This window comes from Drosophila subpulchrella, chromosome 2L (genome assembly GCF_014743375.2).
Source record: "Drosophila subpulchrella strain 33 F10 #4 breed RU33 chromosome 2L, RU_Dsub_v1.1 Primary Assembly, whole genome shotgun sequence".
Classification (NCBI taxonomy): domain Eukaryota; kingdom Metazoa; phylum Arthropoda; class Insecta; order Diptera; family Drosophilidae; genus Drosophila; species Drosophila subpulchrella.
Genome location: NC_050610.1, coordinates 13,803,616 through 13,830,527, shown reverse-complemented (window position 1 = coordinate 13,830,527; position 26,912 = coordinate 13,803,616). Strand labels below are relative to the sequence as shown.

General features: G+C 38.0%; 2 protein-coding genes across 3 annotated transcripts; one reads left to right on the top strand and one right to left on the bottom strand.

Moving 5' to 3' along the window:
- The first annotated feature begins 1,230 nt into the window (after positions 1–1,230).
- Positions 1,231–26,858, top strand: LOC119548854. 2 transcript variants are annotated; one of them, XM_037856479.1, is made up of 12 exons: positions 1,232–1,925; positions 5,593–5,715; positions 7,560–7,723; positions 14,411–14,864; positions 16,970–17,369; positions 17,690–18,120; positions 18,183–18,327; positions 18,403–18,554; positions 19,031–19,347; positions 19,609–19,893; positions 22,038–22,145; positions 26,454–26,858. In XM_037856479.1, exons 1-12 carry the CDS (start codon positions 1,778–1,780, stop codon positions 26,649–26,651), a joined length of 2,925 nt encoding a protein of 974 aa, XP_037712407.1. In that variant the 5' UTR covers positions 1,232–1,777; the 3' UTR covers positions 26,652–26,858. The 2 variants fall into 2 exon arrangements, with proteins under 2 accessions (XP_037712408.1, XP_037712407.1); XM_037856480.1 differs by lacking the exon at positions 22,038–22,145 and having other exon boundaries at positions 1,231–1,925.
- LOC119548855 (membrane steroid-binding protein 2) lies at positions 12,731–13,941 on the bottom strand. Its single transcript, XM_037856481.1, has one exon. The coding sequence runs from the start codon at positions 13,853–13,855 to the stop codon at positions 12,986–12,988; it is 870 nt and encodes a 289-aa protein (XP_037712409.1). The 5' UTR covers positions 13,856–13,941; the 3' UTR covers positions 12,731–12,985.
- Positions 26,859–26,912: the final 54 nt, after the last annotated feature.

Below are 26,912 nucleotides of genomic sequence, written 5' to 3'. Positions count from 1 at the left end.
TCGCCAGTTGTCAGGGCATACATATCTGCTAATTTGGCGCCCAAGCACGTGCTCTGATCCCAATCAATCAATCGGTATGTACATGTAATTTCCCTATCAGTTAATGTGTTTTTTCTTTTTTCAATCCATGTGTTGGTCTTATCGAAAAATATGTTCAGTTTTGGTCAGTTGAGTTCGGTCTTTGCTTCGGTTTGCAACGTTGAAGAAATTTATAGAAGCCTTCACTGAGGAAATGCATAAAACTTTTGCGATCCTAAAGCGATTTTCCAGTTCAAATCCCTTCAAAAGTCCCAGGGCTGAAATTTTCGAGTGGAGGGGGGATTCTTTCACTGCATTTGAATACGGCTGATACGTAAAAAGTTGTGATATAAAGTAAGGAAGTCGAATCATCATAATTTAAGACGCACGATTTTAGGTGAAAACATTTTCCTAAAATTCGATATCCAGACACTTTTGATCGGCTAAAAAATGTTTTTATTAAATTATATAAAATATATAAAATATTCGTAACCATTGTGGCATTAAATTGGGACTCAATAAAATGATTTCACTTAAAATCCGACTTCTAATCATGATGATAAAATGATTGATTTAAAAAAAAGACTAATTTTGAGGAATATCTTTCTGAACCCCTTGTAATATACACCTAGAGTAGATTTCATAGATTAAATCTAACTGCATCCAGGTCCAAAAATAGATTTGTGGCTTAAAAAAACAGAATCGTTTACATTTTTTTTTTTACTTTATCTTTTGGTTTGCCCTCTCTCTGTCTGTATTTGCATTGCCTTTAATCCCCACCGTGCTCATATCACAGGGGGTGTATCTGAGGCCCCGACCACCCCGGCTGGTGAACCTTGGCCTACCAAGTGAGCTTTTCGCTAGATTCCAGATCCCCGGACCTCCGCGACCACCGGACTGTCAGTCACTCTTGCGGAGATCGCGACATTGTCGCACGTCAGCCGTCGCTCAGGTTCCGTGGGCTTTTTATCTCCATTCAAGAAACACGGGAGACATTATCTCTCGGCGATCTTGTCTCATCAACAAAACACCAACAAGAAGAGCTCAAGATCTGTCACCAACACACTGAGAAGCGCACCAATTTAAGTTAGAATCAGCATCATCATTATGATGATCGCTGTGCTCAGAGATCTGGGGGATACACGAAATCTGAAGATCTGAAGATAGAGATTTAGCCGAGAGGTTGATAAGAGATTTTCATTTTCCTGCAGCTCAGTCACAAAGCGAACGGCGACTGGGAAAGTTCAAGCGGCCAACTAAAACGGAAAATCGAGAAAGTGTGGAAAACGCGCAGTGAATTTTTGGAATAACAAATTGAGGGGAAAATACCAAAGTGGAGCAATAGTGGAAACCTTGAAAAGTGCGAGATAAACGGAGAAGTCAGTATAAAATAACAAAGATCATGGATTAGAAGTTGTGGAAAACAAAACTCAAGCAAATTGTGCACTGTGATTTAGTGTGTAATATATATATATGTATAGCAACAACAACTGGCTTGGTCTGCCTTGATGATCACAAATTTCAATTGAATTTAATCAAAATCACAAGAAAAAGCCAGCGAGAGAAATCGTAAAAAGCAAAATAAACTAGGGATTTAATTTTGAGTGCCTCGCAATGTGTTAGTCTGTGTGCGTATCTGTGTGTGACCGAGAAACTTAGATCGGTGGCAATTTTCCCCTCCCCTTTGGCCGCTTTTCATTGAAACGAACTTCAAAACTGTCAACGAGTCTATGCAAATAGCCAAGTGTTAGACGGCAAAATGGGGAAAATGGTCAGCGAGGAAATGGCCACGGATCCGGCGATTACGGAAAAGGTGGAGCTATCGCGATTCGGAGAGTTCTGCCAGCGACACGGCATCAATCCCAACCTGATAATGCTGAAGATAACTCTTTTCGTGATGTATGGCGGTGAGTAATGTGTAAAAAATATGTCATTAAAAACCAATTAGAAATCGCTCTTATCAATAAGGAAAAACGTAATGTGTCTGCATTTACACTGGGCTTTTGCCTTGGTTTTTACAGATATCACGCATACGCCACGTTGATTTTGAAAGAAATTAGCTAAATTAGGAGAAAATAAACAGACTGTGTCACCACATTATTTCATGTTTATTGTTAATAGTTGATAATTTATATATATTTTTATTTTTAAAATACATTGAAAGGAATAAAAATACCTTAGTATTTTGATTTTAAAGATAACTGAATTCAATTTGTTTTTTAATTATTTAGTTTACCTTTGATTTAGATATTATAAGAAAGGAATATGGAAGTACTTTAAGAAAAACTGCATTCTTTTCATTTTTATAAATTATAAACAAGGTTTTTTATGTACCAAAAAATCTTAAACAAAACTTAAATATTTACCAAATGTGTCAAAACGGAGGTACAGTTTCCCTTTTCCATATCTCAGAAATATAAATATTATTTATAGGCAATGTAGCAGCTGGAAAATTGTTGAGCAAAGTCCGGTAGACCGACTTGTTCTCTGGCAGTGAATCTGAATTCATTATCACACTCCACGAATCCCCTTCTCCGGAATGTAGGGGACTGGGCTGGTCGGAAGTTATCAATTAGGCTGGGGAAAAGATGTAACACATTTGTATAAATTCAGTTAGAGTCTGATGCACATTGAGCAGATTTTCCCAGCGTGTGGCAATTAGGCATTCATAATGCCTGTGTTTGTGTGTGTGTGTTTGTGCGTCTTTTGTAAATAAATCTAGCTTATGAGATTTAAGCTTGAGAAAGGTTTACTTTGATTCGCCTTGGACGAGTGTATATATGTGGCCGCCTCCGTTTTCTGACCGTGCGCCATTTTCTGAATGCTTTTTTTCTGGCGGTCAATGGCAAAAACATTTTACTAACCACCCACCCACCACCTCCCTTTGTCTTTTGCCATTAAACTCACATTGTCACTAAAATGAGTATTAATGCGTTTTTTATTTGGCTAAAGTTGAGCCGAGGATTCTTTTTCGGCATTTCTTTTATTTTCGTCTCGGTTTTTGGGCAGTGCAAAGTTCACAAAATAATTTAATTGGCTTAGAACATGTATGTGTGGCCATATAAAATGTTATTTAATACCTTTCATTGGCTAGACAAAGGAATTCCAGGGCACGTCATTAAAATGATTGTGGCTTCTGCTTTTCATTTTTCTGTGACATATTGATTGTTTTAAAATTAACTTTTAAAGGTCCAGTTTTCAACATTTTTCAATGTGGTATTGTATTTTTCTGTTGCTCTTTGCCGTTCAATTATGTTGAAACGTGTATTAATTAAATATCAATTGTAATAATTAAAATAGTCAATAGCTGAATAAATAAGAGAAAATGTCAATGATATAAAAAGCAAAAATGGATATTCCTTATATATATACAAACATTAAGTTGAAAGTTAAGCAATGGACTAACTTTTGAACTTGTATTTTTTATCTACTTAACCCTTTGACCTTTACAATTATTAATACAGGTAGGGGTTTCAAAAAACAGATATGCTTTCAAAATAAAAAGAGTACAAGTCAGAAAAATTAACGGAAATTCATTATTGCATATGAATGCATATTTATTAAAATGTAATTAGTTATGAATATGCCTTTTGTTTGTATAAGAATCCATTAGTGATTTTATTACCTCCATTTAAATATATTGATTTCGTTTCAATCATTTTGAATTGTGGCCTTTGTTATGTCTTCTTTGTTTTTTAATCTTTTGAATTGGCTTTCTCATTTTCGTGACGACTGACAGATATGCCAATAGTACATTTTTTCTTAAGTTCCCTTTTATGTCAATCAACTTTAATTTCCGAAATGAAATTACCCAGCATAACCATTGCCCTAAATGTCAATTCACTATTCACCGGTCGATGAAACCCCGAAATGAAAAAATGAAGTGCAATTAATATTTCTGGCAGCAAATTTTCCATTTGTCAGTGTCAGTTGTGGATCTCGACCACCTGTCCCCTCAAATATTCACAAATAAAGTGCAATATAGTAGTTGCGAATTGCATAGATGTGCCTGAACGTGTTACCCAAAACTTTGTGCATAGTTGAAAATATGTGCGACAAGCGAAAAACGGAATAATAATTATTAAAGTTGGGGTTTGGGGCAAAAGGGGAATTGAAATGGGCAAAGGGACATTAATTACGAATGACAGCGTGGCAGGAACAGATCCCAACCGAACGGAACCGAGAAAAAACTTTACACTGCCAGCTGGGCAGACAAAGATAAACACGATATTACAATTATTTTTGCTTTAATATTACATTTCTCAAAATTTTGGATATGCGGAAATTATAATTATGCAAACAAGAAAGGATCAAATTATTTTTTAAAAATGTGTGAGGCTTTCCGAATCATTAGGAAATAGTAGCAGGAATATTCGCTAATGATCTTATATTTTTTTAACTAACTAAATTATGTCCAGCTTACTATATTCTTTAAAGTGGATTTTATTTTATAAGCTTTTCTTTCTGTGTTCGAGAACGCGAATGAACATGAATGGCCGCCAAGCCAAACAACCCTGACATGCTTGCGTTTCCGTTTCCGCCGAGCGAAAGGGAAGAAACGGCAACGGCCATACGAGCAATTAATTGTTATTGCATTGAGCAAATACAAACAGACACACACACGGCGTATTATTGTTAATTATCTGAGGCGATGCAGGAGCTGTAAAAACGAATTCAAGCCGCCATTTTCCGAGGCCGAGTGTTAACTGCACTTTAACAAACGAATTTCATTCAGGACACGCACTTTTCCCCCCTTGAACCCACGCACACACACTCATTTCTACGTGCTCGGGATCCTTGGGGTGTTTGCATTTAAATTGGTCAAGGCTGTGGAATGAAATGGTGGCTGGGGAAAATTGGGAATGTGACTGCTTCCCTGTTTCGCCCAATTTGTTGCCATTATTTTCCTCCCACGATTTTCCCCGTTTTTCCTCCTCTTTTGACTGCAGCCACGTGACGCGTGCTCGTTGCGTTAATGTTCATAAATTATTAAAATGCAGGGCGATTATCTGTGGCCCTTTTTCGATTTCGGTTTCGCGGTGTCATCTCTGAACCATTTTTAAAGGTTAAATATTATCAGTTTTAGTGCCACGATTGACTTAGGAATTTTAGGAAAATATACATTTTGGCCTTGACCTGATTCTTTATTAACTAATTTAATTTAGAAGACCTATAATTAGTTATTATATTTATAAATATATTACAAATATTTTTTGTTGACTGATTTCAATACTCTCTTGTGTTTGCTCTATATCAACCAATTTAATAATAATAATAATGTAATTCACTGAAACGTAAAGGAAATGGCATACGAAAATCCCAAATTTTTAAAGTTGGTCAGCCATCCATCAGTTTGATAACCTTTTGTGTGCAAAATCAAACTCTTCTGTTCTTTTGCTCCCTCATTAACTCACAATTTTTAATTACCTTCGACGGGCTTTATTAACCCCAAAGAAATTCCATCATTTCGTTTGAGCAATTTCCCCTTCCTTCACATTTCCTGCTGATAATTAAGTTCTCCTTCTCGATTGCCAATAATTCGCACAATAATCTGTACTCCTTTTGTCATTGCAGCCACCTCATCGCTTTTGCCCTACCTGACGATTCACATGCAGTCGATTGGACTCACGGTGGAGGAGATTGCAATTATCTACCTGGCCCTGCCCTTCACCACTTTTCTTAGCCCGCCCATAACAGGTGAGTAGATGGGCGGTTAATTGTTTTAATGCATCTTAATTAGCATTCTGCGTCGATTTTAATTAAAAGTTTTGCCTTGTTTGACTACTCGTGCATAAAGACGAGAGCAAAAACCGAAAATCAAGCCAAGCGAAAATTGCCAAGAAGCTTTCTTGTGGGTTTGCCACTATTTAATTGTTTTTAATCAACTTACCAAGTTAAATATATAGAGTTAATATATTTCAATAGTGGGAAACCCCTAAAAGAACTCATACAAAATGTTTTCTTATTTAAAATTACAATAAAACATTTTATTTAAAAAGCAACGAACAAAAAATTAAATCGTTACCAAAAATACAAAGATTTTAAAAGCTCTTCGTTTCGTAAATATATACATTTATTCAACCAAACTGCCGACATTTGATTGGTTTTTTATCACCATCATAGCTGCAATCTTTTTCATTGCATGACACTTTCTTTTTTAGACCAGGCCACTTTTCCAAGCGAGTGCGAATAATTTAATTCACTTGCAGTTTAAATGACAATTAAACAAAGTTCTTGTTGTTCTCCTTTGACTGTCTGTATGTGAAGTGCCCCCATCGTGTGGTTGCATTCGCTTCCTTTTGTCCACCGCTTTTTTTATATCCATTCTTATTATTTGCTTTTGCATTTTAAAAAATGCATTTGCGGTATGGAATGTTGGCGACAGCGAAGGTTTTTAAACATTTTATGTGGACACTCGCTGCAGATACATGTTGAAGGGAGATGCACGCTGAAACAAAGGGACGAGGGGCTGTTGGGAAAAGTGCATAAAGCTGGTCAAAATGTTGGACATAAAAGCTGGGAAAAAAATATAAAAAGTGTGCTAAGTGAAAACGCTCTCGTAAAGTTGCGACATCAAAATTTCGATCATCCAACTTGCGTTATAATCATGCTAGATAGTCCCAGTTAATGGCATTGAAAGCTTCAAGGGACGGTGCGATAAAAGTAAAACGAGCTGAAGATATATGAGCGAAATAAAATAGGATGATGGAACAGAGCTTAAGCGTTTAAAAATAAATGCAATGGAGTTTAAGAGTAGTACTTGTAATAAATATTATTCCGAAATAGGTGGGAGCTGATTTAAATAAGAATTAATACTACACAGAGATAAATTTTCAAGTACATTGTTCTTGAATTGAGAACATTCGTTCTTAAAAACCGTGTACGTACATTTTGGTATCAATGTTCTCAATACTAGAACAAAATGGTGAGAAGAGAAATGTTAAAATGAGTTTACTTAACAACTTTTTGATAAGTATATGATGTAGATATACAATGTAAGTAACGTAATTTCAACTTGATTTGAGCGAAATAAAAACATTTTTAACTTTTAAAATGTCGTGCTATTTTTAGGAACATTTTCCACTCGGATGAGAACGTCAGAATTTTCTCTGTACAGTATTTTAAAAGTTTATAACATTGTAATTAACCGTAACCAATTTAAGAACAGTATTTGTAAAGTACATTTATCTTACTAAAATTTATTTATTAATTTTCTTTTCTTTTTAAAACTTTGGTGTGACTTATTGCTTTTAGTCAAATTTGAACATTTTTAAACTGCTGCTTAAATTTAGGACGCACTATTCAGGAATATGGCAGCTTTTCCAGTTTGTCTCCTTGGTGTGGCAAATCCAACTTAAACTGCATTTAAGCTGCTAGCAACCAATCAAAGCCCCCAGCCAAATTGTAGACAACTTACTTTGAGCAGCGAACTCTTGGATTCACACAACCGACGATGCAGTTTCCAAACATCTTGCTGCAATTTCGCTTACATTTTCCCCAGATTGATTCCATTTTTGTTTTTTTTCTTACACTCCCTGCAGGCTTCCTCGTTGACAAATTTGGCAAATACAAACCGGTCGTTGTGATGAGTCTGCTCCTGAATGCGATTTTCCATCACTCGCTGCTCTTTATACCGCAGCAGGAGATTCCGGGCGTGGTGCCATCGGCGTTCGTATTGAGACATCCAGACAGCGGTGATATTGAGGTAAGATGTTCACACACTGAAAAAATTAAATTAAGTAGGTATTCCATAGATATAAAAGTTAAAAAAATAAAATTCATAAAGAAGAATATTTTTTAAAAACATGTAAATATGATTTTTTTATGATCTGGGAACAGCAAAAGATCTGAAAAACATTTATTTTGTATAAGAATAAGTTAATATGACATATTTACTTAGCTAAAATTCTTTTCTGTGCCATACTCTAAGGCGATGAAAAGTTCCACCTTCAATCGATTAAAGCACCCTGACTTCGTTTCAATCAGTTTGAATGTTTGGAGAATACTGTAATCTGCTTAGGGGCTGCGGTTGAGGTGCGTGGGTAAATATCTTTAGACGCTTGTTTAGTTAAGAGCTAAAAATGATGTGGCTGCGGTTTTCCAACCTCGATTCTCTCAGTTTTCCCTCGCGGGTAAAGTTCCCGGATGCATTATTCTGCTGCTCATGGGGAAACAGCTGTTGCTCTTGTACAGTTTTAATGCGCTTACTTTATGGTTACCCTGCACTTTCCTCTTACCCACTCCGATTTCATACGCTTTTCATTTTCTTGATGACTTTGACTGTAATGTGAGTGAGGAGTAGTGTGTGTAGCTGCTAGCTGGTAATTAATATCGTACACTTAAAATGTTTCAAATTACCTGCCATTTATGTGCTGGCCATAAAATATTACATTTCACGTTTGTTCCTGTGGCCTAAGTGTGGTAACTACATTTAATTCTAAATATAATTTAACAAAGCCCTAAATCACATGTATTTGAAAAACACTTTATGGGATATCCATGAATTTACATAGGCAATAAATTATTTCGTTTTTAATTTGCATTTATGTTCTAACGAAAATTAAAGCCATATTTAGGCAATTTTTTTAAAATAAGTTATAAGTCTGATAATCTTTTGGCAATTGTATAATAAATGATTATATAATATATATTTATATTTTATTTTTCGCGAGAAATAATTTAATTTTAAATACAGAACTTATTTATTAATTTATCTCAACAAATTAAAGCCAGTATATAATACTAAGAAATATGAATACTTGCATAAAAAAGGGCGCTGAAAACTAAAGTCCTTCCGCCCCATTCAGAACTTAAAGCAATATGTTGCTACCATAAATAGGTTAGGATTTTCTTGCAATCTTTAAGTGTTCCACATTTCTGGCAGTAAATTTATTGCAGCCCGTCAGATAATTTTCAATGGCAATTGTTGCGTGCGAGTTGCCAAAAATCTTCGGCATCCTCTTAGCCATTGGGAACTGCTCTTAAGCGCTCCTTCCACTTTTCACAATGGTCTCACTTCAGTCACGGCATGTCTCTATTTTGGTGAGGACCAGGGAGCAAAGGATGTGGCAGGCGAGAACTACATAAAAGCCGGCATTTATTCGAGGCAGCAGCAACATAATGTTGCCACATGCAACACACCCACACTCCCCCCCACACACACACACACCAGCACATTTTGCGCACAAAAACACCCATACCAGCGTGCAGAGTATCTGTGTGTGTGTGGGAGTGTGTATCTAATGCGTGTCACGTTGCCGCGTTGCGCGACGCTGCGAATAAAAAGCAGGGAGATGCTTCGTTTCGTTTGGCAACTTCCTGCCGATTTCTGGGCTCCCAGCAGCATGCCACATGCTGACTCACACACAAACGCACCACGGAGCGTATACGCAATGCGACGCGGCACACACAGATGGATATTACGTATACGCATGGAGTACCACACTTGGCAGTCATTCCTTTATTCAAGCGTCTCGACACTCGACAAAAGAGCACATACAAGTACAAAAGGGAACAATTATTAACTCTCAGGCACAGTTATGTAGAAATTGTTTTGTAAATTTTTCAGATTGGTTTTACTTTCTTCTTTGTGTGCTGTATTTTTGGTCTGATTACTGTTGCAATATGATCTCTTTTCAAAGTATGTCAAAGAAATTTCTTCATCTAACAATTTTTATGTCTTCAAAAATCGGTATTCAAATATAATATCGGTACTCTTCGTTAAAAATACTACTAAAAATAAAGTACATACTTGAAATGTATAGGAAGTGCAAAATAAATGTAGAAACACAAATTAAATATCATAAGATTCTTTAAATACATAAATATTTCTGACTTTCCAATAATTGAATTTTATCAATAAACACGTAATGGAATACATTAAAAATTGTAGTAAATATTTAAAATAATATCTAATATGTATTTTTCGAGTGCACATGTTTTTCTGTCACCCTGCGAGTGCAGCAGCTGAAACCGTCCTTTCTCATTCCATACCATTTTTTGTCCTTTTTGCTGCCTTTGGTCCTGTTCCGCTCCTGGTTCTATCTGCATTTGTGCATAAATTTGCGTCATGTAAAATCATCGAAATAAAGCAAATAAATGTCATCCCATCTGAAAGAAGGGGCGACAGAGGGCACACAGGGATATAAATGTATATGTCGAACCAGAATTTCTGTGATTTCCCTCAGCGTTTCCTTTTTATTGATATCGATATATATATGTGTACGCTTTATGCTTATGATCATATCAATGCAAACGACTCTGACTGGGGCTTTGGGGGTTGGATGTTATTGCGTGTCCTTTGGGTCCTGTGGGTCCCTTAAGCCGGTCAGATGTGGCATAACAAATTTGAGTACATGCTTTATGGGTGCCAGTGAGAGATTTCGTGGCACACAGAAGCTGCACAGCTTTTCCCCGAGGTGTTCGACCGGAGTTCAGCTCCACAAAATCCTCTCGAGATTGCATGTTCTTTATGGAGTTTGAGGAGAAGCGGCTGACAGTCTCACACCTTTTGGCAATTGCATTTGGACACAAGCAGCTCTCGACTTCGGGCAGCAAATTGCAGCAGTCGCAGGACTACAGGACTACAAGAGTTTTACATAAATCGAATTATGGACTTGCTGGCGGAACGGTGGAGGCGAAGGGGCAGGGGTAACAGAGACATCCGCATGACTGGGATATTATGGTAAAACGAAGCCAAAGGGCCCTTACGATTGAGAGTGGGCCGAGGCTAAACAAATTCAAATGGTAAATGGAAAATAGAAAATGACAGAAGCAGCAACGCAGCCTGACAGCCAGCAAGCGAATGGAACGCATTAGAAACAGCTCACCAGGAGCAACTACAAGATTTTCCAGAGTGGGGGACATTTTCGGGGCTCTTCTCGAAGTTCTAGTTCTAGACGGTGCCAAAAAATCCACTTAAGCCGAGTGCACATCAGGTTTACAAGCACTAACAAAAAAAGTGGTTTTATATTGTCCAACAAGGTTGAAAGTAATTTAATTACAAGCTGAAAATGTAAAGGTATTGAATTCTGTGTCGAAAAAAATAAAATATGAATATATAAATTGAGAGAGCATAAGTTTGGATACATTTTAAGAATTGAAACATATTCAGCACTACTCTGCAAAATAACAAATACCGACTTTTAATTTTATAAAAATAAAGCTACAAATTAAATCCGTAAGATATATAATATATGCTCTTCTTAAAAAAAACTGTGAGCTGTTTTAAATATATATTTTTATTTTTTATTTGTGTAAATATTATTAATATTTTAAAGTAGTATTATATATTTGTTTACTATTAGTTTTGGGAATTTTCGTGTTGATTTTTCCGAGTGCTAGTGTGAGTGTTTCATGTCCGTGCCTGTGTATCACGTACATTTATCTTAGTGTCGTTTTGCCAGCACTTAAGCCGCACTAAAACACCAACACGAATGCACACTCGCACGCACATTAAAATCTTTCTTTCGCACACACACTCACAATGGCACTCCAGCCATTGCCGTTAGTCGTAATGAAACGCAATGGAACTGCTATTTCGGGGTAGATCCTGGGTCCTGGGTCCTTGGTCCTTGGCCCTTGGCCAAAAGACGCCCCAGTACTCGCCTCATTTCACAAATGTATCTGAAAGATACGCACACACGCATTCAATGGCGGCCAATCCCTCCCAGCATTCTCCACTTGGCACGGGCGTATATTGAATTTGTATTTATGATGTGCCCATAAAATACAATAACACCATTAAAATAGCTGCAGTAAACAGGGGGAGAAAAGACACCGACTAGGCGATTTGGGAATACCCTAAAACAAGGATAATGGAAAGATATATAGGGAAGGCATTAAATCTATCCAATTGATTTCTTTGTAAAAAATATAAAAATTTAAAAAACCAAAGTTACACAAATTGTGGCTACTTCATAAAGAAATTTAAAAAATATTATAAAGAGAGAGAATACAAAAAGAAAATGAAAACTTTAAATAAAATAATAACGATCATATCATAATAGGAAATTATTAAGAACATTACCTAAACTTGAAGATATTAAAAGAAAAGTTGAGTCAACAAAATTTATAGTCTTTACCCATTTTATTTTTGTAATTTTCTAAAATATATATTAAAGTCACAAATTAATTCGAATAAAAACTGCAGATTATTATTATTATAAAGTATTGAAATATTACATAAAAGTATTTCAATTGTTAAAGTCCCAACCCCAAGCTAGTAATACCCCTTTAAAGAGTAATTTGCTGGCATAAGGGCATGCAAACGCATCTTATGGCTACATTTGTGTTCATTCCGCACGTTCGCCGGACGTCGCCATCCTTCGAATCCAGGAGTCCAGGAGTCGGAGTCTCATGTAGCATATCCCGTGTATTCCTGTTCCACTGGCCATGTCCTGTTGCTTGCGGTTTACTATTTTATGCCATTATAGAGCCGAGCTCGGTTTGCCGTTTGGCATAAATTTATTTGGCATCGACCGCCGACGACGGCAGTGAACGGAAATTACCATTTTATTATTGCAGGCGAGCGCTCGATACTGCCGCCCAATCAGCCCCTTGCAACCCTTGAAAGAGCCTTATTGAATTCGCATTAAAATTGGTAACGGATATATGGACGAACACACACAGCCACAGGCAGTACACTGTTAAAATGGGGCTGCTTCTCTTCTTGACATTATAAATATTAACAAAGAAATACATTGCTGATACATTAACCCATTTATTTAATAGCAATATATTACAATTCCATACTGAATCTCAAGCAATATACAATTTTGAGTTATGTATAAAAGTGCTTTTCTCGGTGTAATGGCTGCAAATGCAGATACACGTAAAATCCGAAAGATATTTATTTATGTTTGTGTTATTATGGATGAGGGCTTAAGTTCATATATGGGCGGCTTATGATGGGTTAAGTGCCACTTTTGGCTGGATTTCAATGGGTGATGCGTGAAGGTGAGGGGATTTATGAAGTGGCCACCATCGTTACGTCTGTGTCATTCCAGATGGTCTGGTTGGGAGCATCATCTGTTGGGGCATCGCCATCATTATCCCCCTGGCCAGTTTCAGAGAACTCCTCCTTGTCATTATCATTCCCATCGTCATCAACCTTTCCATCGTCCTCATCATCCTCATCATCAACGCGATCATCTTGACCTGGTGGAAAATCATAGGCAGTGCGAAGGGAATCGCAATCAGAATTAATAGCCTCATCTGGTGAACCCAAATCCAAATCGGGTAGCTCTGGAATCAGTTCTGGTTTCATTTCTGGTTTCTGTATCGGTTCCTTCTCCACTTCCTTTTTTTTCTCCTTAATTTCCTCCTTAATGGTATTCATTTTAATCTTACTCTCAACAAACAGTTGTCTTTCATCATCGATTAGCTTGCCAGCAGGATAGAAGAAATCCTCCAACATCATTTGCCATTCAGACAAATACGTCTCATAGTCACGAATTTCGAATAGAGCTTGTTTCTTTATGAACCCAGTCACTTCGGTTCCCGAAAGCTTGGCATACTTGCCACCAGGTCCGAAATCATGAGCTGCACTGGAAACATCATAGATCACGTCGAGTAGGGCCACCAAATAGGTCTTGTCCGGACGCTCCGAGTTATACTTGGCCAACTGCTTTCGATTGAGACGTAGACCCGTCAATGGAGCTGGCAGCTTGCGGTGTCCCTCATTTTCGTAGTCCTCATCATCGTAGGTTCCATGTTGACGCCTGGTCTTCATATAGGCCACATAACCGAGGACACAGGTCATCGCGATTATGGCAAAGGGCGAGGTGACCAGTTCACGGAACTGAATGCTCCAGGATTTTGTCGGCAGAGAAGACATTCTAGATTTTCCTTGGTTTTCCCTTGGGTGATTGTATGACCTACCTATACAAGTTGATAACTGAGAACTGAGCTAACTGAAGGGTGAACGCTGTGAAGGAATAGTTACGGCCTACTGATTTTTCGGTTTTGCATTTTTAAAGGAATTTCCTTTGTCTAAGGAGACCAGATTAAGCATATAAAAAATAATGTAGAACGCAAAGAAAATATACACATTTGGATTATCAAGTGCAACTAACATCTTTGGTATTTATTTACTTAAACTCACAATATTTCGATTTAAGGTAACAGACATACAAATAAATAAAATGTGTTTAAGTAAATAGCAAAGGTATTTAGCCCTTCCACAGTTTTGATTTTACACATTTCCTTTCCAAGGAAGCGTGATTACACCCAGCTTAAACAATCGATGTAGGAAATCCAAGCAAATGTTCAGGGATATTTGAAGTTTCTGCTGAGCATGCTTTGGCTCTCCAGCTGTTTGCACAAATCCTTTACCCATTTCTAATTTCCAATACATTCCTTTTGTCTTTTTACCCCGTATTTTTCTCCGCAGGTCTGGTGGTCCCCGTGTCCGAGTCGAGAATGTCCGGAGGAACCGGAGCTGGAATTGGCCGTGCATCAGTGCGTCGACTATTGTTTGATGCAGGAGCAAGTTAATCCACAGCTTTACACGAATAACCCGGCGTACGATGTCCGTCCGGGCACCACGTCAACCAGCCAGAGACCCCAGCTAACAGCAACCACAGCAAGGACGACCACAATGGAACCCTCCTCCGAATCGAGCTCATCGCCAGCCCCAACCACATCGACCACCACATCGCCGGCGTCATCATTGCCAGCATTATTCGCAACGCAAACGAGGAGCAGATACCAAGAAGTACTTAATATGTCATCGACCATGTTCCCGCCAATGTCCCAGCTGAAGGAGGTGGGTCTGGGTCGGGGTCTGGAGCCCGGCCAGTCATCGTCAGCCGAACTGTCAGCCATGTCCATGCAGGGATTGAATTGTAAGTGACGTGATGAACCCGTCCACAGTGGACTCCCCTTGCTCAACCACCGACTGACCACAGCGTTATTATCATGGCCAGTTGGATGTGCACTGGCAAAAATTTATAGTCAGAACATAGTTATTTATATGATATGATAGTGACATCATAAAAAAAAACAATCATTCTAGCAAGGGCTCTGCAGCAATTTAAATTTAAATTTATTTCCTAAAGGTTCAGTAGTTCACCTTTTTAATTTTGGTTGATTTATTTTAATAAGATCTCAAAACAATTGAACAAATTTTTTTAATAAAAGCAAGGAGGTATAGTTAACAAAAATTCAATTATAGTTTTAAAAGAATGCCATTAACTTATGACATATTATATATTTATTATATCTCCTTAATTACTTTCTAATGAGGTTGTAAGATAGATAGACCAAACTTAAACAATTTTTTTTTTCTAATTCACGTTCAAACTTTTTTAATGAGTAATCAAAGTTAAAACAAATATATTTTTGTACCTCCGTTTAGTTTGATAAAGAACGAACCATGTTGTTTCTTAGACCTTTTGTAAAACCTCTTTCAACAGTACCATGCATTTTTGTATCCAAGTGTAGGATTGCAAGTTGCTTCTATATAGTTGGTCCTTTGTTCTTCCACTCAGTTTACTTGTTGTCGACTTGCAATGCTCTCCTATGCTCTCCCCAGCCATTTTTTGATATCCATATACTCCGTCCGTGTCCGTGTCGATGTCCGTATCCGTATCCATGTCCGTATCCTTGTCCGTGTCCGTGTTCCTGTCCCTGTCCGTGTGTTTTACTTTTATTAGTTTGTTTTTCCGTCTTTTGTGAGCACCCAACTGGGAGCAGGAGCAGGAACAGAAATGCCAAGAACAACTTGCTCCATAAAAGCCAAAGACCGAAGCGACTCTCTATGAAACTACAAAAAATAAGTATAATTCAACCTGTCTGAGTGCGTGCGAGTGCGGTGGCTGGGGGTTGTCATTAAAGCCTGACGTTTTGTGGGGAGCCAAAGTTTACGGGGAAACTTTTTTCCAATTCTCTGGAAAAAAAACCTTCACAGAGAGGCGTTTTTATTCCACATTATTAAAAGTGGGCGGCAGCTTGTCACTAGGTATGGGGAAAATAGACAGGGGAGTAAAATGAAAATATTTCCAATGGAGATGGAAAAGAGAGTGCTTTCACTTGGGATAATATCTTGGGTAAAAAGTTTAGTTTTGGCAAGAAGAAGATTGTGGGATCGCTACCTCTACAGCTTGTGCTTTCTATTTAACTTAAAGCTTTGAAGATTGAGCCATAAATCACATTGCCAATATTATGAATACTTTTGGATTGAGTACAAAAATTAATAAAGGGAAAATATGCCAACAACATCTTGTATAAATATAACATTAAATACACAGCTTAGATCAAATATTATACCTTTTATAATCAATCAATCTTAATATGTATCTATTTCATATTGTGATTCCCCAAATCCCAAAAGTGCTAGACCCAAATCATGTCCTACTCATGAGAGAAAAGTACCTCACATGCTGGCAAAACTTTCTCCCTGCCCCATTTCACCTAAACAAAACTGAGAAGAGTCCGAAACTTTGGTAATGTCCTGGCTGGAAATCACAATGTGGAAATTCCCGAATAGGGGGCACTACAGCAGCAGACAAAAGTGCATAACTAACTAAACATGATGGCATTACACTGGGCAGTACGCTTGACACTTGGCACAATTGGAAATTGGTCATGCATGGCCGGCACAGGACATCAGGGCCCAGGACACAACAGAGTACAACAGGACACAACTGGAAGTCGGAATCAGGCTCCAGTTTCCCCGGGGGTGCAGAAAAGTACAGGAAAAGTGGAAAAGCAATTTTACTGCCTGTCTGATTATGTGAAAAACTCACTTTAACATAGCGGGGCAAATGGAAAGGGAAAATGACTTACAATTACAGCTCTGTTGCGCAAATGCGTTGGAGAATTAAGTTAACTTTAAAGAAGTTAGGAACTCTAAAACATTTGACCTCTGACTTATAATTTCATAACCCAATAAAAAGGGAATATTATTTTTTATGCAGCTGACGTACTAAGTTTTTCTTTTTCTTAACAGTGACCGATAGTAGCCAGCAGAAATTGCCTTGGAGTAGTTGGGTGCATTCAGATAGTGAGGATGCCACGTACTTCATGCTGCAAATGCATCCCGATCTTGCCGATCCCACCGAGCAACTGGGCATGGAGATCGAACAAGATGCCAATGAGACGGTTACCGATATCCTGCAGAGATTTGGTCAGGACTACCTGGTCAGGGGTAAAATAAACCTCACCGATATGGACGATCTGGATTTGAGGTGTGGCGGCTTGGTTCGTCGCACGAATATGACACACTTGGGATCCGGTGCTGTAAAGTGCATGATGCAACGCTGTACCTTTACCATGAATGCCCCTGAAATCTGCCCACCGGACTATAAGGAGACCGATGAGATCATTTTCTGGGTTTACTTCTTGCTAAGGTGAGTTTAAATACACATTTTCTAGAGGGTGTTAAGATATTCTACATTTTAAAAAGATTTGTTAAAACGTTTAACTTAAGAAGTTCACCAAACTGTAAGACGTCTTTTTAGGTATTTTTTATCGGCTCTACCTTTTTGTAAATATATAATATATACTAAATATATGTTGATAATTTGAACAGATTTTATATATCTTGAGAAGTTTAAATTAAAATTGAACAAAATTCGTTTCCCTCTAAAAACAATACCTTTCACTCCATTTTAATTCGGTTATATTTTCACATCTGTGCTGACGCTGAAATATGTATTTTCCTCCCAAGATTCTTGGCCACCACAATGCTGTCAGCCGGAGTAACCATCATGGATCCGATTGCCCTGACAATGATTGAGAAGTATGGTGGCGATTTCGGACGCGAGCGATTGTTTTCCAGCATCGGCATGGCCATATTCTCTCCGATAACGGGCATTATGATTGATTACTCCTCGAGGGGCCTGGGCTATACGGATTATTCGGCAGCCTTCTATACGTACGATGTGTTGTTGGTAATATCCACAATGTCGGTGCTGATGATGCCTCTTGGCGAGAAACTGCCAGCTGATAACGTGTTCCGAGATCTATGGAACCTGCTAAAAATGCCCCATGTGATTGCCTTTATTTGTTTCCTATTCGTACTCGGCAATTTCTGGGGCTTCATCGAGAGCTTCCTATTTCTGTACCTCAAGGAACTGGGAGCTCCGAACTATCTGCTGGGTGAGTTTGGAAACATTCGAACTGGTTTAATGTTACCTATATATGTGATTTTTGATGACCAGGTATTACCATCACCGTGGGCACCGTGAGCAGTATACCATTCCTGTATGGAGCGGAGAAAATCACACGAATCTTTGGGCACGTTAATTTGATTATTATTGCTTTCTTCTCGCATGCCGGTCGTTTGGTGGGCTACTCCTTCATCGAGTAAGTGCGAATAATGCTGGTCACATGCCAGCCTAATGCAATTCCAAAATTTGATTCCCATCTCCTTCGATAAAGGAATGCCTGGTGGTGTTTTCCGTTCGAGGCCATGGAGTCGTTATCCTGCCACCTTATGTGGGTGGCTGCGGCGACCTACTGCTCGATTCTGGCCCCGAAAAGTCTGCTGGCCACCCTGATTGGTGTTCTGGGCATGGCTCATTTCAGTTTGGGTAAGTACCCGACTTACATGAGGAAAGCATGTTGCAGAAACATGGGTTTCCTGTTTGCACATTGTATTATTTCAGTGTGAGATATTTGTTTAGGAATATACAAAATTACAAAAAACAATATCATTAAAGCTGCAAGGCTAATACAATTTTCTAAACCTTTTATGAGATTTTAATCGATTTGAAAAATGTTTTATAATCTTAGTAAATTTTTCTTTAATATTTCAAACTTTCTAATATTTAGTTTATAAAAAGTTCAAGAACTTTATACATTTTCTTCAATATGTTAAAGTTTTAAAACTTAAAATTTGATTATTTTTTGATCTTTAATATATTTTATTAAATGTATCCATCTTTATAAAATGAATTTTTTTAACATTTTCAAATAATAACGTTTTTTGATTTTTTTTTCCGCGTGTACTTCCCTAATGAGGCACTTTCCGTTTATGTAATCACATTTGGTGTGTCTTCAATTTCAGGACGCGGCAGTGGTAGTTTTACTGGAGGACTACTCATTGGTCAGTTCGGCACTCGAGATGCCTTTCGGTACATGGGTCTTCTTGCAGTGGTGGGAGGCATTGCCTATGGGCTACTCCATCTGATTTGGCTGCGCAAATTCGATCATACAACCGAGGAATCCGAGGAGGAGGTCGAGCAAGTGGAGGCCGGAGAAACGGAGAAGCTCACCGAACCAGCCACAAAGGAGCAGGGCACTTCGATGTCCTTGGAGCGGCTGAGTTTGATGATTAAATACAATCAGATTGGCAGTCTGTCATCGCTGCCCAGGGGCTCGCGGGTAAGTTTTGGCTTAATCAAGAATCCTTTGTGGTCAGGTCAGAAAACCACATTTATTAATTTAAGGTAGAGCTAAGATTTTGAATGTGGTTCAAGGGAGAGTAGTCTTGGAATTTAAAAGTAGCTTTTATGAATAATTACCCTGTTTATATTTTGTTAATGATACCTTGTCCAATTGTCCACCTGTCGGACCTTTTTCCCTCGATTATTTTGTTAATGATACTGCGAGGCGCGCATTTTAAATTGATTTTCATTCCTGCAGGCCGATATCCATGACCATCTGTCGGTGCGTCGCAGCAGCTACAACGTGGAGTCCTTGAGGGGGGTTCCCCGGCACGGGAACATCGGTAGTGCCTCCAAGGTGGATATCCTGCGCTCGGCACTGGAGATTAATCACAAGTCCTCGAACAATTCGATGCTGAGCAAGGCCGATAACAAGACGTCGAATCAATCATTGGGTCGCAATCGGGCCGACAGTGCCCCCAAATTGAATCACACAAATCTGAAGAACATTTCACAGCCGGCCCTTGAGGGCGTGGTCCTGGAGGTGAGTAAATATCTATTTAAGCTCCCCTTTTTTTCGTCCTTTTTGTATGAGTGTGAGTGTGCGTGTTGTGTGCGTTTGAGTGTCTCGCTGCTTGCTGCCAATTGTTTTGATTTCTGTATATTTCTTCCACCAAAAAAAATTGCTTTGGGTCTACCCACTCCTCCGTCGTGTGTTTGGATTTTAAATACCCAACATCTGTTGCCACAATAACTTTTTAGCATGCTGCCGCGTGTCCTTTGTGCCCGGCTATGTCCTGTCTCTGGTTTTTGCCTTGACAGCCGGAAGCCGGGGCCAACTGCATCCGCCTCGGCTTCGATTCGTTCAACATGCACTCGGAAAATAGGAGACTGCACTCGGAAAAAAAATCGGCTATTCAAAATGGCTTTTAAATTGTAAAATTTTGGTTTATAATTAATATTTTCAACGTGTTTATTAAATATAAAATATTTTTAAAGAGTCCTTACTGCATTTTTGCATAAGCTTATTTAAGAAAATGTACTTATACATGTATCTTTACGAATCAAATCTTATGCTGGAGTATCAAAAACATTTGAATGTGTTTTGTAAGCTTTCTAAATTAATTAAGACTGGTTGTGGTACGATATTTTTCTGAGTGAACTCTTTTCAGTATGGGAGTGGGACATTCAAGAGGCGGTTGTTTTGTGTGTTTGGCATTTGGTTGCCTTTGTCGGGCGGTCGTTTCTTTTGATGCCGCCCCAGTGGATTCGATTTCTCTCTGGTTTCTCTGATGCTCCTCTATTCCCGTTGCCGTGCAGCTCGAATTCGAGCCGGGTTTATTGGTTTTTGTTTTCCAAAAGCATATTCGCCGCTGGCCACCATTTTTGCCAATTTAAATTCCGAGCAGGAAAGAACTGTTCAAATCCCCAGAACAGCTTGGGGTTTTAAGGTGCAAATGAAATGGGAATGTTGCTTTTAAGAGGCCATTATGAAACAATAGACTTTTCAATTACAAAAGGAGAACATTGTATGGCACTTTAAAAAGGTAGTTTATTTTAGAGCATTTCAAAAATCTACTGTTATCCTCGGCACCTCAGCTACAATATTTTTTGAAAGTTAATATTTGAAACTATATTTTTCCGAGCCACCCTATTGTTAGAAACCTATTTATAAAGACTTTGGACATTTTTACTAATTTATTGCACTTGGCATTGGCAACTTCAAGTTGCAATTGCTATCAAGCAAACAGTTTTATCCGAGCTATCCTTTAATTAAAAACTTTCCCATGATATATGTCCTGCAATCGATTATCCCCTTACCACCACCCTTCTCCATCCAAGCCAGCTGCACTCTCAAAGCCGCTTGTCAAAGTTAATTTCGTAATTAATTTTCAATGCTTTGAGGCGAGGCCTTTATGGCAACTAGGCAACCATAATTCAATAAATCAAATGCTGCTGCAGCAAAATAAATGGGAGGGAGGAAAACACAACAAATTAATGAATTTATGAACAAGACAAAGTTTACCCCTGGCATTTGCTCTTTCGCTTTTTGCAAAAACATTCCGATGCGAAACAGACCAAACTGACAGTTTTGCCTCCACACATCACCGAGCAAAGAAATGAAATAAAACAAAACCAAACCAAACCCTAGAAGACCAAGAGTTCACTATAGTAGTTTAAAAAAAAGGGGGCAACAGCCTCAGCGGGGAGTTGTTGGGTTTTACATACAGAAAAACTTGTAGGTGTTATAAAACAATTATATCTATTACTTTGATTTTATTTAAAGGTTCCAAAACAACGAATTGGTATTTGCATTTTTGCTATTTTGTTCAGATAGTATTTAGTAAATATGTTTTGACATACGATACGACCAAAATGAAGTTATTAGCGTAAACAATTAATACCGCATAGATCACCATTTAAGAGCACATTTTCTTTCTGTGTAAGGCCCAGCGCTTGCAAATTGCAGGCCAGTTGGGCTGTAGGATCCCGAACCAGGGAGCAAAACTTCGCTTTGTGCAAAATAAATTTGCCAAAACCAGAGAAAGCTGAGAGCTTTCTATTCGATTTCTCTGTATGTGTGAGATGTCGTGTGTGTGAGTGTGTATCTGTGTGAGTGCATCTCCCTTTTCCTATACGTGTGGATAATATATGCTATAGCCAAAAATGCCATTCGCATACAAACAGGGCGTGGAATCAACATTTTTTCCCAGCCGCATGAAAAAGTATCCAAGTGGTTTGTTAACTTCAATACCCGCTGTGGATTTATCCGTAATACCCAGCTCCATGTTAATGGTAATGTACAAGAATCCAACAAAAAACAAAACGAACTGTAAAACCAAAAAATAGCCAAAATAAAATAAAGCATGCAAGATCGAATGCAGAATTACCCTTTGCTAAGTAAATATTTTGATAAGTTGGAGAAATATTCAAAGTTAGAAAATGTAAAAATTATATATGGGCTTTTATCAGATCATTTGAAACACTGACTACTTTAAAATACTTATGATTTGGTTAATTTAGAAAGTAGTTAAATTCAAATTTTAATTTTTTTGTTTCAAAAATATCCCCAGCCATAAGTTAAAGTCATTGTTTAAATGTTTAAAAATTAATCAAAAATATTTTACCATTTGTTGCGACTTGAATATTGGCTAAAATTAGCGTACAACAGTTCAAGGACCTTTGGAAAGGATTTTTAACTAAGTTGTTAGAATGCAAGGATCAACATAATTTAGCTTCTCTATTAACACATTGTGTGGCCAAATATTTGCAGCCAATCGATGTGACCCCTCGACAAAGGGTAATTCGGCACACAAACATATGTAACTGCGACTGCATGGCATGTCCTGGGTCCTTCTGGCATCGCTTGTCCTGGGATGCAAGCGCCCAAAAGCATGCAGCACTGAATGCGAATAAACAGAGGCCACGGCAGTAGCAAAAGCAACCGAGGCAGCAGCATCCTTTGCCAAGATATTGCACTAATGCACTGCGAGAAAGTGTGGCCTTAATATATTACTTATAACTTATTAATTTAAGTGGCCTTTATAATTTTATCATATAAAACCATCCCGAAAAAATAGGTAGTTTCATCAAAACTCATAAACCTTTTAAAAGGCTTAAGATGCATTGCTTTAGTTTTCTTTCTCTGTAGGGATGCTGGAAAATGCAATGGCGTATACAGCATTTGTTGGTTGCTTTTTTTGATGGGTGGTTGGTGGAAAATAGCTGGATGGCTGTAGAACGTGGTGGTTCTGGCGTCGCAGTTTGCCAAGCCATCCGGGCATTAAGTTATTTCGTTGAATTAAAGCCCGCACTTGCGCCATTTGACTTTTGGGCATCACTTGTTTTTATGTGCATAACCCACAAAACCAAGCACCTACCATTCCGACCCCCTTAACCCCCCCGAAGTTGAGTTCTCCTTGCTGAACGCTTAGCTGAGTTTAGTTTAATTTTGCACACTCGTCGAGCAATTTGAGCTTGCCTCCTCACTTCAACTCACATCCCATTTGTCGTTTGTTGTTTTTCTCTGGCCCTCGTTTAAAGTTTTCCATTTCAGATATGGGGGCAGCTTGAAAAATGTCCCTTTTTCTATTGTTCTATGGTTTTTTCATGCGCTCTGATTTTGTTTACGTTTTACGCCAAATGATTTGTTGTTGAACTTAATACAAGTTGACAAAACGGAATAACAATGGCAGCTGTTGCAAAAAAGCAACAATGTTTGTTTTTTCCCAAGGGTGGGGGTGGTGTTTTTAGGGGGGTGGCAGGTGATTGGGTGTGGGGGAGTGCAAAAGAACAACAATGCCATAGAACAAACAAACAAACCGAAGCAAGGCCAAAGGCATCGTCTGTTAGAATGTAGCAAATGATTTCAAACTTTTCAATCGACTGTGGTAAATAGATTTGGGAAAATTTTAAATTCTATAATATATAAATTCGAAGAAGTAATAATAATAGTATTTCAAAGACGAAAAGATAAATAGATACTATTAAAAACAGCGACTTAAGATAAATTGTTATTTTGGAAAATGTGAACTGTTTTGTAAGAATACTCGTACATTTCTAAAAAATCAATTGACATTTGATAAAAATATTTGATGTTCAATGATTTATTTTAAGATTTAAGTCCTTATAAGAAATACCTATATTTTAATTAAAAATCTTAAATATTCCTAATTTTTCTTACCACGGTTCTTGGCAAGAGAAGCACATATGAGACGAATCCCAATCGAATACTCAATATTTTAGCATTGCCAACTCACGTCTTTTGTATGTGTTTTTTGCACACACATACGTGTACGTGTGTATGTTTCCACTTCCTTCGACGATTTCCGGTTTGCTTTCTCTTCTTCTTCTTCACCTATTGCTTTGCAGCTAGAAAAATTCCCATTTTCCTTCACAAACAAACACACATACGAGACTTTTATACCACTTTTTGCGCTGGCATTATTTTTATTTCTTTTTCTATGAAAGCGATTTATCGATGTGTGAGAGAAAGGACGGCACCAAAAAATAGAAATATTTATGGGAATGATCGCAGAATGAATGCCACGTAATTCGATGCTGTTGGCAACATTTGTCATTGTTGATTTTGGCCAGAGACGACTTCATAGCGCGCCATATACGTAGCTTGTCCGTCGAGGCCAATAACTTCTTCAGCGTAACGCACAAAAAGTGAGCGCGAAATTGCGCGTAAGTAATGCCCATTGTAAGGGTCTTCAAAGGACAGTGGCGGGGATTGACGGGACAAAAAGGGGGGCTTAAAAATGTATATATGGAAAGAAAGACCAACTTGAAGCCAAACAAAGGAATGGAAACAAAGGCAGCGCAAAATGAACTGAACAGGAGCATTATAGAAATTCTTGTCCCTTTTTCGCTAGATACACTCAAACAGAATGTCTAATACAAAAATGCATTCTCATCGTACTATCTTATTATGGGCATTAAGTATCATAATAAATAATAGAGTTGTGATATTTTTAAAACCTTTTTAAAAGCATTGCTTCCAACAACACCTCAAAAGAAATTTGTAAAGATGAAATACATTTTTAATAATTTTCTTAAGGATTCAAATTAACAAATAGGGTAATAAAGAATATATTTGGGAATAGGAAGATTTCAATTTGAAATAATTTATAGGGAAAAACTTTTTGTTTTGAAAAAATTTACGCCTCGATGTTTTCATAAACTTTTTGTCGGTGCATTCTCTTATTTTCCCCCTGTTTTCCTTTGAGTTTTCCTCTCGCTCTTCACCACACATGGCACTTAAGATGTGCATTTCTATACGGAGGAGCACTTGTTTGTGTGCGTGAGTTTGTTGGAAAACTTTTGTGCATTCAACTGCAAGGCCGGTGCATTTTCCGGCCATCCCACTCGTCAGCCACCCCCAAACACTTTTTTAATAAAAACCCAAACAACGAGCAAACTACGTTCGATGCATGGCGAATTATCCAAAAAGTTTGATGACGCGGAAATGCCTTTCGACAATAAACCAACAAAAAAAAAAAACTGGGGGGAAAACACCAAACAGCTCCGTTGCAACTGCTGCAGTTTATTCGTTTATTCGTGCATATGCGAAGCGAACTCAGCCGGAATGCTTATGGAATCGAGAATTGAGTGGGGGAAAAATGAAAACATCATTTGAAATTCGAATGGGGGAGCCAAGGACCATAAAAATGGCATATTCCGCTACAAAGGGCCCTAGGGAATAATTAGGGAACAGTTTAAAGGGGTGAAATCAAGTTGAAAGTCATCCTTGTGAAATGTCTTTAATATATTTCGATTTTAAGGCCTTAATTGGCCTAATGCCAAAGCAAAAACCGGCTCAAATCTAAAGATCCTTATAATCCCATATGATTAGTTAGCTTTTCATGAGATTTCTAAATGGGAAGCATAATTTACAGCGCAGACAGCAAACACGTTCATTATGTGGGGTATCCATATAAGCACAATCCACTTGGAATCATCGAACTACAACTCCATTAAATATAATTTATCGGCCACTTAAATTTCATGTTCAAACTCAAATTCGCATGCATGTTGATTATACTTGGCCGGAAGTGCATGAAAATCCATTGAGGGCGTAAAAGGGAAAAACTAAATGCAAGTTGAGTGAGTAAATTGTAAATAGCACTTTACACTGCACAACACAACACGATGTCGGCCACAATTCGGGATGGTTTTTATCCGCTTCATTTTTTTTTAGTTCTGAATCGGTTGGTTAATTTTTATGCTCGTTATGGAATTGGTTTTTGCATGCATTTTACCTTTATAATTGCTAATTGCATGTGTGCGAATAATAAAACGAGTGGATGGAAGTGTGTGGTTGTGTACTCACTTCAATTGCAGAAAATACAGTACAACTTTAATACAAATATCTATTGGATTTATTTTAATATCAACAGAAAGTAGAATAAAAACTATTATAAATTTTACTGAATTTAAAACTTTACATTTGCTTTAAAGTTTTACTGTATTTAGCATGGCATTCTTGTGGTACTTACCCTATACATTTAGCATTGGGCATGGCATAAGAGTATCTATTTTACAAAACAATTAATCATTTACCTTTTTGTTATTTTCATTTTTTTTCTTTTCATTTCCTAGGATCAGGAGGGTCGAAAGGTCATTCCTGAGGAGACGGAGTTGCATGCCTCGAAAACCACTGTGAATTTGGGGGAGGAGAAGGTGGAATCTCCGCAGCAGCAACAGCAACAGCAACAACAACAACCACAACAGCAAGCAAATGGAAATGGGAAAAGTCCGCCGCAGCAGCAGGATGATGAAAAATCCGATGCCACTTGATGGACTGCCAGCCCAATTCTCTGACCTGCCACACGTGGCGTATGAGTGATATTAATAAACCAAAAGCGAGGGGAATTGAAGAGAATAATAAAATTGATAAACGAAAACTATTGTTTAGTTGTACATGTGTGTGTTATGTTATATAAATGTATATGTCTATGTATAAATTATGCAAAAAAAGGAAAAACTGAATAAACCAAAATTGTTGAAAACACAAACGAATAATTGTTTTTCCACTCGAAATTGAATTTAAGGCTTTCC